The sequence below is a fragment of the Condylura cristata genome, unplaced genomic scaffold (genome assembly GCF_000260355.1).
Source record: "Condylura cristata isolate star-nosed mole 26May11 unplaced genomic scaffold, ConCri1.0 scaffold00023, whole genome shotgun sequence".
Classification (NCBI taxonomy): domain Eukaryota; kingdom Metazoa; phylum Chordata; class Mammalia; order Eulipotyphla; family Talpidae; genus Condylura; species Condylura cristata.
In genome coordinates, this window is record NW_004567124.1 from 32,550,012 (window position 1) to 32,563,550 (window position 13,539).

The 13,539-nt window shown below is 40.5% G+C and overlaps 1 protein-coding gene across 1 annotated transcript in view; it reads right to left on the reverse strand.

The window, feature by feature from the left end:
* The window catches only part of AVEN (apoptosis, caspase activation inhibitor), a 165,980-nt gene extending 152,862 nt beyond the window's left edge, over positions 1–13,118 (reverse strand). Inside the window, exon 1 of the mRNA XM_004687572.2 lies at positions 12,960–13,118. Coding sequence (XP_004687629.1) covers positions 12,960–13,118 — 159 coding nt within the window. The remainder of the gene's footprint in view (positions 1–12,959) is intronic.
* Between the last annotated feature and the right edge of the window lie 421 nt (positions 13,119–13,539).

The window sequence follows — 13,539 nt, forward strand, 5'->3', positions numbered from 1 at the left end:
TTCATAGGAGAAGCCCAAATTAAATTTTAATATTACTTTCCTTAGGAAGGAGGCCTGTAAATTTAAAACTATAATCTAGACTCTCTAGAGGAATAAACTTGAAAAAGCTAAAGTCCATTAGAACACCAGCTCTAGTTTTGCTGAAAAGAAAGAAATTATTGGGGTTTTTTTTTTTTAGAGGTAACACTGACTTGATTGAAGGAACTTGAAATCCAAAGCCCTCCCCTGAGAGTAACACACTGCTATTATCACAATTTTGACATGGAGAGAAGAAAAAAAAAATGTCTGGAGTGTGATGTGCTCAAAAGGTGGCTCTGGACAGTCTATCAAGACAAAGAGCCCGAGAGAATGAAAAAGACAGGGTGAGGAGGGTTTTGGGAACCAGAGGGCTCCCCACAAAAGAGCTGTCACAAGTCATCAGAAGAGAAACCATCCACACAATCCCCACAGCCTATATTCAGACTTTACCCACAGCAATTCAGATTAAAGATGAAAAACAAGAGTTTAGGTAAAAGGAGTGATGTAACCACGATCACAAGACACTGAACAGGTCCATCCCCCCAAACTTCCCCTCACTTCTCCTTCCCAGGGCTTCTTATCACTGTATTTTCCTAATAGACCCATCCTTGTTGTGAATAACAATGGTTCACCCCTCTCACTGCTAAGTCACAGTCCACTGAACAGATGTACCACAGTTTGAGCATTTCACTGTCCATGAATTATTGAGTTGTTTTTAGCTTTTGGCAATTATGGAATAAGACACTAATTGTTCATGTACATAGTTTCCCATTCTTTGAAATAAAAACATACCTAAGAGTAGGGATACTAGGTCAGTTAATAAATTTATGCTTGGGCCCTCTCTGCTGGTGCAGCAGGTTAAAACACAGCATTAAGAAGCTAAAGCCACTTCAGCATAAATTCAATCCCCGTCCCAGAGGTGACCCACATGGCACGGCAGACCTGTCCTGACCCACCTGCTGCTCCTTTCAGCAGTGTACTTCATCAGTCGGCCTGTTCTGCTCCCCATTCTGTCTCTGGCGATTCCTCTCACCACCCCTGCACCTCTGGCCTATACCTCAGAGGTACGCATAAATAAATAAATCTTTAAAAAAAAATAAGTTTATGCTCAACTTAGTAAGAAAAAAAAAAAAAAAACCTGAGGAGGATCTCCCTGGTAGCACAAAAGGTTGTCTCAGCACTATCAACCTAACAGCAGCCACTGCAGCACAGCATGAGTTCGGTCCCCAGCCAGGAAGCTAACCACATGACACTGCTCCCCTCAGCAGTGTATTTCAGTAGTTCCACCTATTCTGCTCCCCACTCTGTTTCTGGTGAATCTGTGCACACCCCACACCTCTGGCCTACAACCCAGTTCTTGTATGCATAAAGAAATAGATCTTTAAAAGAAAAAAAAACTGTCAAAATTTAGTATTGAGGGTTTTTTTTTTTAAGCCATTCTAATAAGTGCAGAGTGGCTTCTCACTGTGCTTGGGAAGTGTGTATGTGTGTATATTTTTGGTTAGAAGAACTGGGCTATAGGTCAGAGGTCAGGGAGGGGGAGGGTTTGAGAGGATTCACCAGAAACTGAGTGGGGAGCAGAACAGGCAGATTGATGAAGTACATTGCTGAGGGGAGCAGCGGGTGGGTCAAGAGAGGTCTGCTGTACCATGTGGGTCACCTCCCTGGCCAGGGATGAAACTCAGGCCAAAGAGGTGATAGCACCAAGACTTAAACCTCAGGCTATCAGGAAAGCCCCTCACTGTGGTTTTAATTTGACTTTCCCTAATAATAAATGGTATTGGGCCTCTTGAGCTATGTTATCATCAATCTATTATGTTTGGTAAATTGTCTATTTAACTCTTTGCCCCAATTTTTTTATGGACTTTTTACTTTTTTACTATTGAGTTTTGAGAGTTCTATATAGTTTCTATATATAAGTGCTTTGTTGGATATGTGATTCTCAGTGTGACATGTTTCTAATAAAATTTATTCTTCAGTGCAGGTTTTAGGTTTACAGCATAATTACATGAAAGGTCTAGAGGTCTCCCATATCACTCATGGGGATGATCTTTTTATTTCTTCAACAGTGTCTCCTGGAATACTTTCATGAAGTCCAACTTATCAATTTTTTTTCTTTTATTGATCATGCTTTGGGTATTAAGTCTAAGACATTTTTACCTAACCTAAGGTCACAAGCATTTTCTCCTATGTTTCTGTCTAAAAAGGCATGGGCTGAGGGGGGTGGGGGGAGGCAGGTGGGAGGAAGCATAGCGAGGGGCTCTTCCTGGTGGCACAACAGGTTAAAGCACCTCATTATGAAGCTCTCCAAAGCCACTGCAGCACGAGTTCGAGCCCCGGCCAGGGAGCTGACCCACATGGTGTGGCAGACCTCTTCTGACCAGCCCACTGCTCCCTTCAGCAGTGTACTTTGTCAATCTGCCTGTTCAGCTGGAGAACATTAAGATTTTCTTTGCCCCATTTTATCAGGCAGGTTAGGTTCAGACAGCAGGTTCTAGCTCCTATCCTGTGGACCACAGCTCTAAAATCATGTCAGTTCTCAAGACCTTTGCTACCATCTGTCTGCCCCCCACCCCCGCAGGGCTCAAGGTGTACCCAGGTTCACACACAGCCAGAGGCAACCTTTCCAGACCTCTTTAATCTTCTCCCAGCCCTTCAGTCTACCCATGTTATCCTCCCAAGGGCAAAACAGAAGACAGATATAAAAGCTGGAATTCTTCCACTCTCTCCAGACCACAGAGACCCCTTCACTTCTCAGTTCCTCTGGCCAGGGAGACAGGATTTCTACAGACACCTGAGCTGCCAGCATGACCAGGGTCTCCAAGGGGGGCCTGTCTAACATAGTTAACACACACATATCACACTTCCCAGGCTGCACTTTCCCAGCCAGAAACATGGGCTTTTCTTGGAGATTTGGCTACCTCTGTCCCCCATTCTGATTCTTAAAAAGTTGTGATTTCTGGAGCTTGTTTTTTTGGCCTCCTCTCAGATATCACTATTTATTTCATAGCCTTAAAGGTAGAAGGAAAGAAAAACAAAATGACTGGCCGCTGCACCATCCTATTCTCGTCCTTACTCGTTGAACCTGTCTTGGGCCGCCCCACACGGGCCTTGGAGGCAGTTATGAGGGGAGCTGCTTGTGGAGACCAGCTGCTTGTCAGATATGTCCATGAAACTAATATGTGCAGGCTGCTGAGAGCGTCAGAGAAAAAAGAAAGCAAGTATGTTAGAAATTCTGACAGATGTTTCTTTCTTGGGCAAAGTATTTGATCTCACTCTAAATCTTATCCTTAATGATAAAATAGAGGAGCCAAACCAGAAAGGAGTACAGAGAGATTTAGGTTCAGATCACAGATAAACCTCTTCCCTCACTGCTTTGAGTTGGCCTAAGAAAAGTGCAAACCTGCTAATAGAAAGTGAACGTGAATGTTTTCAGGACACAGGAAACAATGCCACACTTAGACAAAATCTACTCTTCAGTTGCCTGTACATGTCAGGGGCCATTTAATGTGTATGGAAAGGACAAAGTCCCTCTCCTCATGTATCGTCCATAAATTAATATATAATGTTTGCATAATACATAATGCAGTAATTGCAAGTAAATATTACAAAGATATACAATGAGGAGCTCAAGAATGATGAGGACACAAATTCATACAGGATAGTCAGGGAACCTTCTTCAGGTCACTTTTAAGCAGGGAACAAGAGTACGTAAGGGAGAAGCCAGGTAAAGGTGTGGAAGGCAGCCTGTCCCAGTGGTACAAGCTCAGGCCCTCGCCACAGCAATCCTGCCATGTTCAGGGGCCAGAAAGCAAGTTAGTACTCAGGCTACCCTGGGCAACCTTAGAGGCAAGAGCCACATAACAAGGCCTGAGAGGCAATGAGCAGGTGTCTGGTCACAGGAAACTAGGGAGGCACATTAAGGAACCTGGATTTTATTCCAGACGTGTATGAAGGCAGGCCACAGATATGAAAAATGCAAGCTAGCTGACCATCTTTCCACTCTCAATTTCAACCCCAAAAATAATACTTTCAAATTCAGTGCTCAACCTAATATGCAAATATACTTCGTATTCAGTCTTAACAGATCAATAAGTCAACACAATGACAAAGATTAATAAAGCTTAATGAGTTCTTCCTCCCCAAGTCTAAAACTAATAATACTCAAATGCAAATCATTCCTTTTTTTTCTTGAGAATAAAATTATGACTACATTGAGCTTTTATAATTCGTATTTTTATAAATACAAAGACAAAAATCTTCAAACATACTAAATTCCCAGGAACCCATAAGCCAGCTGCAACAAATAATAATTTGCTTTTTTCTATCACTCCACGCTCTGCTCAAAAACAGGCACAGGTGTGCATACACTTTCAAATGTGTTCCTTCTAGAATATTTTTAAACAAATCTCATATCTATCATTTCACCCATACTACTTTATCGTGCATCTCATGAAATGTTTCTTTAAACAAATACAATATCATCAACAAAAGATAATTTGTCAAGTACAGGCTTCAATTACAGGGAAATCTGAATACAAGACATAGAACTCTGTACTACTCTCAATTTTTCTTTAAATCTAAAACTGCTCTTTAAAAAGTCCAGTCTATTTTGTTACTATGCAACTATATAAAGTTTTATAGCTGCATATATATCTCCCTGCAGGATACCCATTGAGACTAAAACCCACAAAAACACTCAATTTCTCAGCGTTGTTTCAGCTGACACCACTAATCAATTTCTAATCAGCTAAGCAATGGAGACTGAGAGTCTTTTACATTTTCAGAACAAGCACCATCTTGAGTATACAAAAACATTTAGAAAATGTTAGCTATGACTGACTCTTTAAGTAAGTCACAATTTTAAATGATTGCTGTTACTGGGAAAATGGAGCTGGCAATAAGAATATATCAAACACCAGACAGCTTTTAAGTCAGAACATAAGTGTGAACGCTTTATCACAAGGCCTAAAGTAATTCCAGAAACCTAAAACAATGGTCCAGATGCAGCTGAGTTTGGTGTGACAATCTTTATTTAGCTCAGATACAGTGTGGGTGGGTGGAGAGGTACTGGTTAGAATAAATATTTTAGGGGGAAAAAAACTAATGTTTATTATTAACTAATGTTTATTATAGAAAAGAGACTTTTGGTTTTCAAAGAGTTAAATTTAAAAGATTTTCAGCAAGAGTGCCCAATGTTTACAAAACAAAATTACACTTTATTAGGTAGCTGGCTTCTGCCTGGGATAGGGAGGACCAGGGCCAGCTGAGGCCTAGCCCAACCCCTGAACCTGAAAAATGCAAATTTTATATGACTATTGTGGATCACACAGCAAGGGGGGAAGGCTGCTAACTCAGGTTTATCCAGGCGGGTGTTACCTAACCACAGAAATCCTTATCATGAAAGAGAGGGGCAGCCAGAGGGAATGGGAAAGAGACAGGGAATAGCAAAGAGATGTGACCACCCAGTAAGTTCAGACATGCGGTTTCTGACTTCAAAGGCAGAGGAAGGGCCCAAGAGTCAAGAAATGTGGGCAGCATGTTGAAGCTGGAAACACAAGGAAACATTCTCCCTTAGAAGGCCCTGAAAAGAGCACATCCTTGCCCACCCCTCGTTTTTAGCCAGTGAAAATTACCATGCTGAAATCCCAGAACTACACTTACGTGTGTTGCTTTAAGCCACTAAGTTGGCAGCGATGTGTTACAGCAATAATAAACACACTACCTGAAAATACTTCTCTCCTGCTTTAAGCGAGGAGCCTTTTAAAGCCAGGATCAGTGGCATTTTTTTTCAAAGATTTATTTATTTGTGCATACAGAATTGGGGTACAGGCCAGAGGCTCAGGGGCGGTGAGAGGATTCACCAGGGACAGAATAGGGAGCAGAACAGGCAGATGGACGAAGCACACTGCTGAGGGGAGCAGCGGGCGGGTCAGGAGAGGTCTGCCGCGCCACGTGGTCACCTCCCGGGCAGGTGGGAATCGAACTCGTGCTGAAGCGCTTTAGATTCTCAGTGCTGTGCTTTAACCCGCTGCGCCACCAGGGAGGGCCGGATCAGTGGCATTTTTACAGTGGGCCAACTAAAGGGGGAAAACGTTACTTATGTGTGTAAAGTAAACAAACTCAGGAAAGAAAATAACGGCTACCTGTCAGCCACAGGAAAAGTAGGCTGGACTGTATCTCAACAGCCAGGGGGGCTTAACATTCCACTTCCTATCGGTGTCTCATTCCACCTCGTTTGAGCTCTTTATGTTAACCACTGTCATTTAAGCAAAAGACACTTACATCTCACAATTCCGACACTGAGGTGCTAGCAAGTGCTGGGTCCCTGAGGAAAAGCTTTCCGACTGCGGGCGTGGATGCCGCCTCTTCTTTGCTGCGTCCTCACAGGTCAGGAAGGGCGAGGGCTTGGGCTCTCTCCCTCTTATAAGGCCCCAGCTCTGTCAGCCTAAAGCCCCACCCTCATCACTGGCCCTAAATACAGCCACCTGGGGTTAGGGCCTCACCACTCAGGTGGAGCGTGAACATTTAGGTGCCAAAAAAAAAAAAAAAAAACAAGGGAAGCTCTTTGCCTCATTAGAACAGCGATCCTAGCATGTAAACTGCCATAAACAAAAGGAGAAAAATGGGATAAGAGCTACAAAAGAGCATACTATTATACAACTGACATATTTATTCATGTATTAATATGTGTGTGGCTATGGAGAGGAACAGGAACAACTGTATGCATTCCTACAATGTGCATGGTCAACTTTGCTGGAAAAAAAAAAAGGTGCCGCCTTAATTTGTGCTTTTAAAACAAATTTAGATAAAGATACACCAGCTTTAGGAGCAGGGAGGTACATACAGATGGCCGTGGAACCAAAAAGTGACCATCTAACTTTCTACTGCCACTGTAAACTAAGTTTCTACAATCCAGAAAAATTTTTGTTTACAGTATGTAAAACCAAAGTCAATGTATCACAAGAAGCTGAAAGCCCAGAAAAAAAAGAACAGCCCCCAACTGTTGGCTGTTTATGCCACAAAAGATATTCTGGAGCAGTAAGTCCTCCCACTAATGCTCAGTAATAAATGAAACTATATTGAAATGTCACAAATTCCATAGCACATACTATATCTAGAGTTTATACTACAAGTCAGTTTCAGGCAACATTTTCTCTGTTTTTTTTTTTTTTTTTAAGATTTAGTTATTTATTTAGAAATACAGAACTGGGGTACATGCCAGAGGTGCAGGGGCGGTGAGAGGAGTCACCAGAGACAGAGTGGGGGGCAGAACAGGCTGACTGACAAGTACACTGCTGAGGGGAGCAGCGGGCGGGTCAGGAGAGGTCTGCTGCGCCATGTGGACAACTCGCACTTAAGTGGCTGCCACTACCTTGTACGCAGTGCTGCGTACCCTAACCCTTTGCACCACCAGGGAGGGTATCAGGCAACACTTTCATCTTGATAAAACCTATGTGAAGGGTAAAATATGAAATGACATAGTACATTTCCAACTCGCCACACTGGCCTCAGTCACCCTTGGCCATAACATATACATGGACGATCAGCCGGACATAATGTCAACACAGAGAGCTAACCCCGCCCCCTCCCCATCACGAGGCACGCTTCCTCTGTGACTTATTTCTCTGACTCCCCACTTCTCCCCCTTTGGGTAAGACTGCACTTTTCTAGCAAAACAAGAGCAGGAGAAACACACAAAAGAGAAGGATGAATGTATGTCCATTCTCCGATTTCCCATTTTGGTTTGAAAAATATCAACAGTGGAAGAAGCCGCCAATTAAGGAATAAAGAATCACAACCACTATCCAGGTGTTGCTGCTGAAGGCTGAACATACTTGCTTTATGCCAGGATTGTTCAGCCGCTCTAGTAGGAAAATCACGTCACTCCCAGTGAGAACTGCTGCGCCGCGAGCCCCACCTGCTGTTTGCTTCTGGAACTGCTCCGGCCGCCCGTCCCATTTCAGGTGGGAAGGCAGGCGCCTAGGGCTGCCTGAGTTTCTCTTTCCATTGTTGTTTTGGGGCTGAAAAAAGGCCTTGGAATTAATACAACTAATTGAACTCTCATTTAACAGTGGGTTTGATTGTTCTTATTTTATTAGACCAAAAGGCACTGACATATTCGCTTTTAATTCTACTATTCATTTATTTAAAAAAAGATGAGTCAGAACGTTAGTGAAAAAGAAATGAAGCATTACCACTCTACAGTCATTTTTAAGCAATTTGCACTTTCAGAACATATCTGAGTCTACCTTTTTTTCTTTTTCTTTTTTTTTTTTTTTGATCTACAAGGGTGATTGCACTGATTACAAACTATACGAACTCTAAAAATGAATGGTATCTTCACATTTAAATGTTAGAAGAGAGGGAAAGGAAGACAGAGAATGAATTAAAATGTGTTTGCTACACACACCCCCGATTTAGAAAGAAAAGAAACAAGTAAGAATGGAAGACAACTGAGATGCAAAAGCTCCACAGCAGCCCACCTAGAACCCTGTTTAGGGAACTTGAATTTAGGGAATGGCTTTTACAATCTGGGGGCTACTGTGGGGTGAAGTCACACACATGGACTTCCGGACACAGGGCAGAAATCTCAGTTTCTAAGCCATCTGATATAAACATTGAATTCCCATCTCCACATTTTACCACTCCACCTTTGGCTAATTCTAAGAATAGAAGAAAAACTATGAATAAACCAGTAATGCTTAAGTGGACAGATCTAAAAAAATATCTATTAATTCAACACAGCCTTAGCATACTATATTAGAAAAGAAAGATTTACATGCTTGATAGGGAAGCATGAAAAACACACACAAAAAAAATTGTTCTAAGAGACAAATCAAAACAGTTCACAATTAGTTGTTTTGATCCATCACAAACAAAAAAGTAAATCTCATCAGAAACGTCAAAAAATTAAATATCATCAGTAACTTCACATTCAAGAATCAACACCACCAACTACTTGGCTGTATCCTTAAAAAAGACCTAAACATACCCACTTTTCTTACTATTTCTCTAGTCATAATATTACATTTAATGCTGCCTCCTTTCACAGGAGGTTCAGAAAATCATAGTAATGTAAGGATTTCTTTGGCACCTACTGTAAAGAGGCAGCTTTAGTTCTTTTAATTTAATGTTTAACACATTTCTTTCTTTACTCCTAAGAATAAAACATCTTCATGGCAACAGAATAAAAATTCAAATCGTACAGGAAGCAAAAAGGGAAAAAGAAAAGGTTCCCTCATCCTCCACTCCTAGGAGTAGATCACTACTACATACTTCCTGTATGTACCTCCCAGAAATATTCTATGCACATATCAAGTTTCTTTTTACACAAGTGGATAATACTAGCCTAAGTTTTCTGGAATAACTGTTTCCCTCCACAATGGACATTTTCCATATCTACCCATTCTTTAATACTTGTGTGGATTCCTCTATACAAGCATGCCATGATTTACATGACCCGTCCTTCTCAATGGATACTTAAGGAGTTGTTCCCAGGATTATTTTGATTTTATAAAATGTTACCATGAACAGTCCTAACTTTCAGATATATTTGTGAGATACAGGGCAACATGTAGAACATGGGTTATAGGCTAAAGTTTGGTATCAGATTGCCTTACTTATGGGTTGTCTCAACTCCCACCTAGAGAAAGGTATCTAAGTTCAGCTATTAGTAAATATGACCGACACTTCTAAAAAATAATTTTAAGGTTCTTTCTGTACATAGTTTCATTAGGAATTTACCACCAAGGAGAATAGGAGATTTTTAAGTTTTTGTAAGCAACCTAATTTACATTTCCACCATCGCTTTGAAGCAAATAAAAACCTGCAATTTTCATTGATCAACAAAAACAAAATTAACAATAAATAATTTTTAAATTGAGGCACAAGACAGTCCAGCAAACAGAGTACCAGCTGCCATAAACTGAACATAGCTAGCCATAACCAAAATGAAGGACATTTGCATCATTACTGTTAATACCCTAAAATGTTCCATTATGTTAAACATTAAGTACCTCTAAAGTCTAGATTAAATTTCTTGCCAACTCATCACTACTAATTTAAGAAATGGTTTTTAAAAAGCAGCACTAAATTTTGCATGGAATCTAACATGTCAATATAATTTTAAAAATATATACTATATAATTAAAGAACTTTCCAAAAACCTCACTATTGACCAAAAAATGGCAAAGTATTCATAAAATAAGAATTGAGCTTGAATAACATAAAACAATTACTTTAAAACAGATAAAAAGAGAACAAAATAGTAAAAAAGAGTTCTATAAATCTAATACCTCGAGATATTATAATTCCTGTATTATTCTCACAGTTTAAAAAAATGTAATTTGTATTAACTCGGGTAGTTTAATAGAGTTAGAATTAGGAGACTGTAAAATCCAACATGATTTAAAGCTTTTGTGTAAATCTGGCCCCTGGGAATAAGAAGTTTTAGTTATAGAGCTTTCAATCACCAAAAGAACACTTAACATAGTGTAGCTAAAGCAAATATGAAACAAAGTGTTCTCCTGATTTCCCAAAGTAACACAGCTGAAAGTACATGCTCTCTGTAGCTTGCCCCAGTAACTTTTAAATTACCACAAGTGCTACTATTCACTCAATACTTATTAAACTGTTACTGAAAATCATGGTGCTATGTCACATTCAGGCATACAGGAAACAATGAACTCTGCTAAAATGAGAAGTGAATATAAATGCTATTTTTATAAAGCACAACATTGTTAACTAAGGAACCAGAGGTTCCACAAAGAAAGGTGACTTTGAACTGAGTACGTGAAGATGTGTGAGATTTGAAAAATAGAACATGTGTGTTTGTGGGAGTGTGTGTGAGAAAAGGTAGTATACCAGAATTTGAATTGCAAACCATAAAAATAAATTCTGGCTCACTTAGAGCAAAATATGTATTGACGAAAATTATTAGAATTTCAGATAGCACACAAATTGGTGAGAAATGGGGGTTGGGAGGAGCCGGGGGCAGGCAGGGTACAGTCACCTGAAACAGCCGCAGCAGAAACGTGACAGAAATAGACTAGTTAGGATGCCATGGTAACTGTCATAGTGAATAAGCCCTAATCGTCCTCCATCTATATGTCCTGCCTCATGATTCAAAGGCTAAGAAAGGACTCTACTGGGTCAACTGGCAAAAACTCCATAAGATTGGATAATAGCATTTAGTCAGTGTTAGTTCCCTGACTGTGATAATTGTGCTGTGACTATGTAAGAAGTGTCTGCTTTTAGGAAAATACTCAACTGTTTAGAAGTAAAGGAATATCACATCTACCATTTATACTGAAAGACTGAAAAATATGGGAAAATAGTGTGCTTTGTATGTGGGAGAGAGTGAAATGGAAAGAGAGAGGTGCAGGGTCCAAATCCTTCCAAATGAACTGACCATCTTCCCCACAAAGCCTGTGTCCACATTTACTGCAGAACACGACACTGTTTAATCCCACCAGCTGGAGATAATCCCTATTGTTTTCTTCTTTCTTTTTTTTTTTAAAGATTTATTTATTTATTCATACAGAACTGGGGTACAGGCCAGAGATGCGGAGGGTGAGAGGATTCACCAGAGACAGAGTGGGGAGCAGAACAGAAGGATCGATGAAATACACTGCTGAGGGGAGCAGCGGGCAGGTCAGGAGAGGTCTGCCATGCCATGTGGATCACCTCAGGGCAGGTGGGATGGAACTCGGAAGTGGCTTAAGCTTCTTAGTGCTGTGCTTTTATCCTGCTGTGCCACCAGGGAGGGCCCCCTATTGTTTTTTTTCTTTTAAAATATTATCATAACATCTTTCCAGCACACTGGGGTGTAGGCCAGAGGTACAGCGGGGAGCAGAACAGGCATATCTACTGAAATATCCTGCTTAGTGGCCAAGACAGGAGAGGTCTGTTGCACCATGTTGATCACCGACCTGGCCAGGGATCAAACTCAGGTCTCAGTGGCTGCTGACAGCTAACTAAGGCTGAGAGTTAACCCCTGCGACACCAGGGAGGTTCTTTCTAGCTTTAGATGGAAAGAATATACATCAAAATGTTAGCAGTGGTTATTTCTAGGTGGAAATATTACAGGTAATTTTTATTTTCTTCTTAGTATTTTTCTATTATTTAACAGACATAAAAAGTTTAGCCTTAGGAGCCTGCTGTATCTCTGATCAAAAGGGGAAAAGGTAAAACGATTTTGATAATAAAGGAGGCATGTTGAAATAGGTCATACTTGAAATCAGTCTGGAAGTGAATAAATCACATAATGGAGACCATCATGTCTCCATGGAAGTAGACATCACCCAGGAGGAAGTAAAAAACATAAACTGTAAACTAAGTGTCAAAATCGTAAAAGAAATGATCAAAACAGCCTCATGAAATGACAGAATCTCACATTTAACTAAATATTTATTACTTTTTGCCTTCTTAATAAAACTCTTCTGTATGTGTTCAATCCTAAAGTGACATCTTTACAAACAAACTTAAACATTTAAAAGTTAATTTAAATATTTAAAATGTTCCTCCCCCTCTCTCCCACCCCGCCACCCATTCCCAACCCCCCAGTCCCGCCTCCCCCAGTGTTTTGGCTCCATGAACAAATCTCTTGTTCCACAAAATAAAACTCTGACCTAAAGGACACGTTTTCTTCCAAACAACAACAACAAAAAAGTTATCTTATAATTAGAAAGAGTAGAAATGGGTGCTTAAAAAAATACAGTAGAATAAAATTCTCTTCTGGAATGGTGTAGTAAGGGCCCCTGAAAATCCACTCCACTACAAAAGCAAGAATACTTACAAAAATTGTCAAAGTCAGTGCTTTCAAATTAAACTGAAATTTAGGAACTCTGCAATTAAGCAAAGACTTGCAATGATCAAAGGAGCATTTCATTAAAAAAAAAAAAAACCACTGCTAGATCTCTGTAAGAATAGCAATTTGCCCCATTCCCATTCTCCTCTCCCATTCCCAGCTCCACAGTACCTTTGAAAACCAGCAGCCTCACTGCTACCGTGCCTGTGAGAGCCTGCTGCCAGGTGCTGCTGCACAAGGCAGACACGTAGATGAAGGCCCCAATATCTGACCTGCCTGGAAGCTCCATTCTGAAGTCTTGTCTTTGCTTGACTAGACTTAAAGCTCACTCTGTGCTATCACCAGGAAGTTTGGCAAAAAGAGCAGCAAAGGCTTATATACCATAGCTACCCAGATGGGGCTCAAAAGGGGCTGAAAAAAAAAAACTATAAGGTAAAACTGGGGAATGAGTTGCTTAAAAGAGCTTGGTAAAATACTAACATATTCCTAGGAACCCAGGTGCAAGACTGGCCATGCCTGGGAAAGGTCTGAGAAGGATGAAATCTCTTACCTATGGTTCCCTTTGAGCATCAAAGCAAGCAAAAAGGAAAAGTTAAGGCACAGAAAGTTCCCACTGGAGCACTGAAAACATAACCTAAAATGCACAAAGAGCCCCTCAGCAAAGGGTGAGAGACTTAATGTTTCAAACATTTAAAGAAAATTTAGATGAA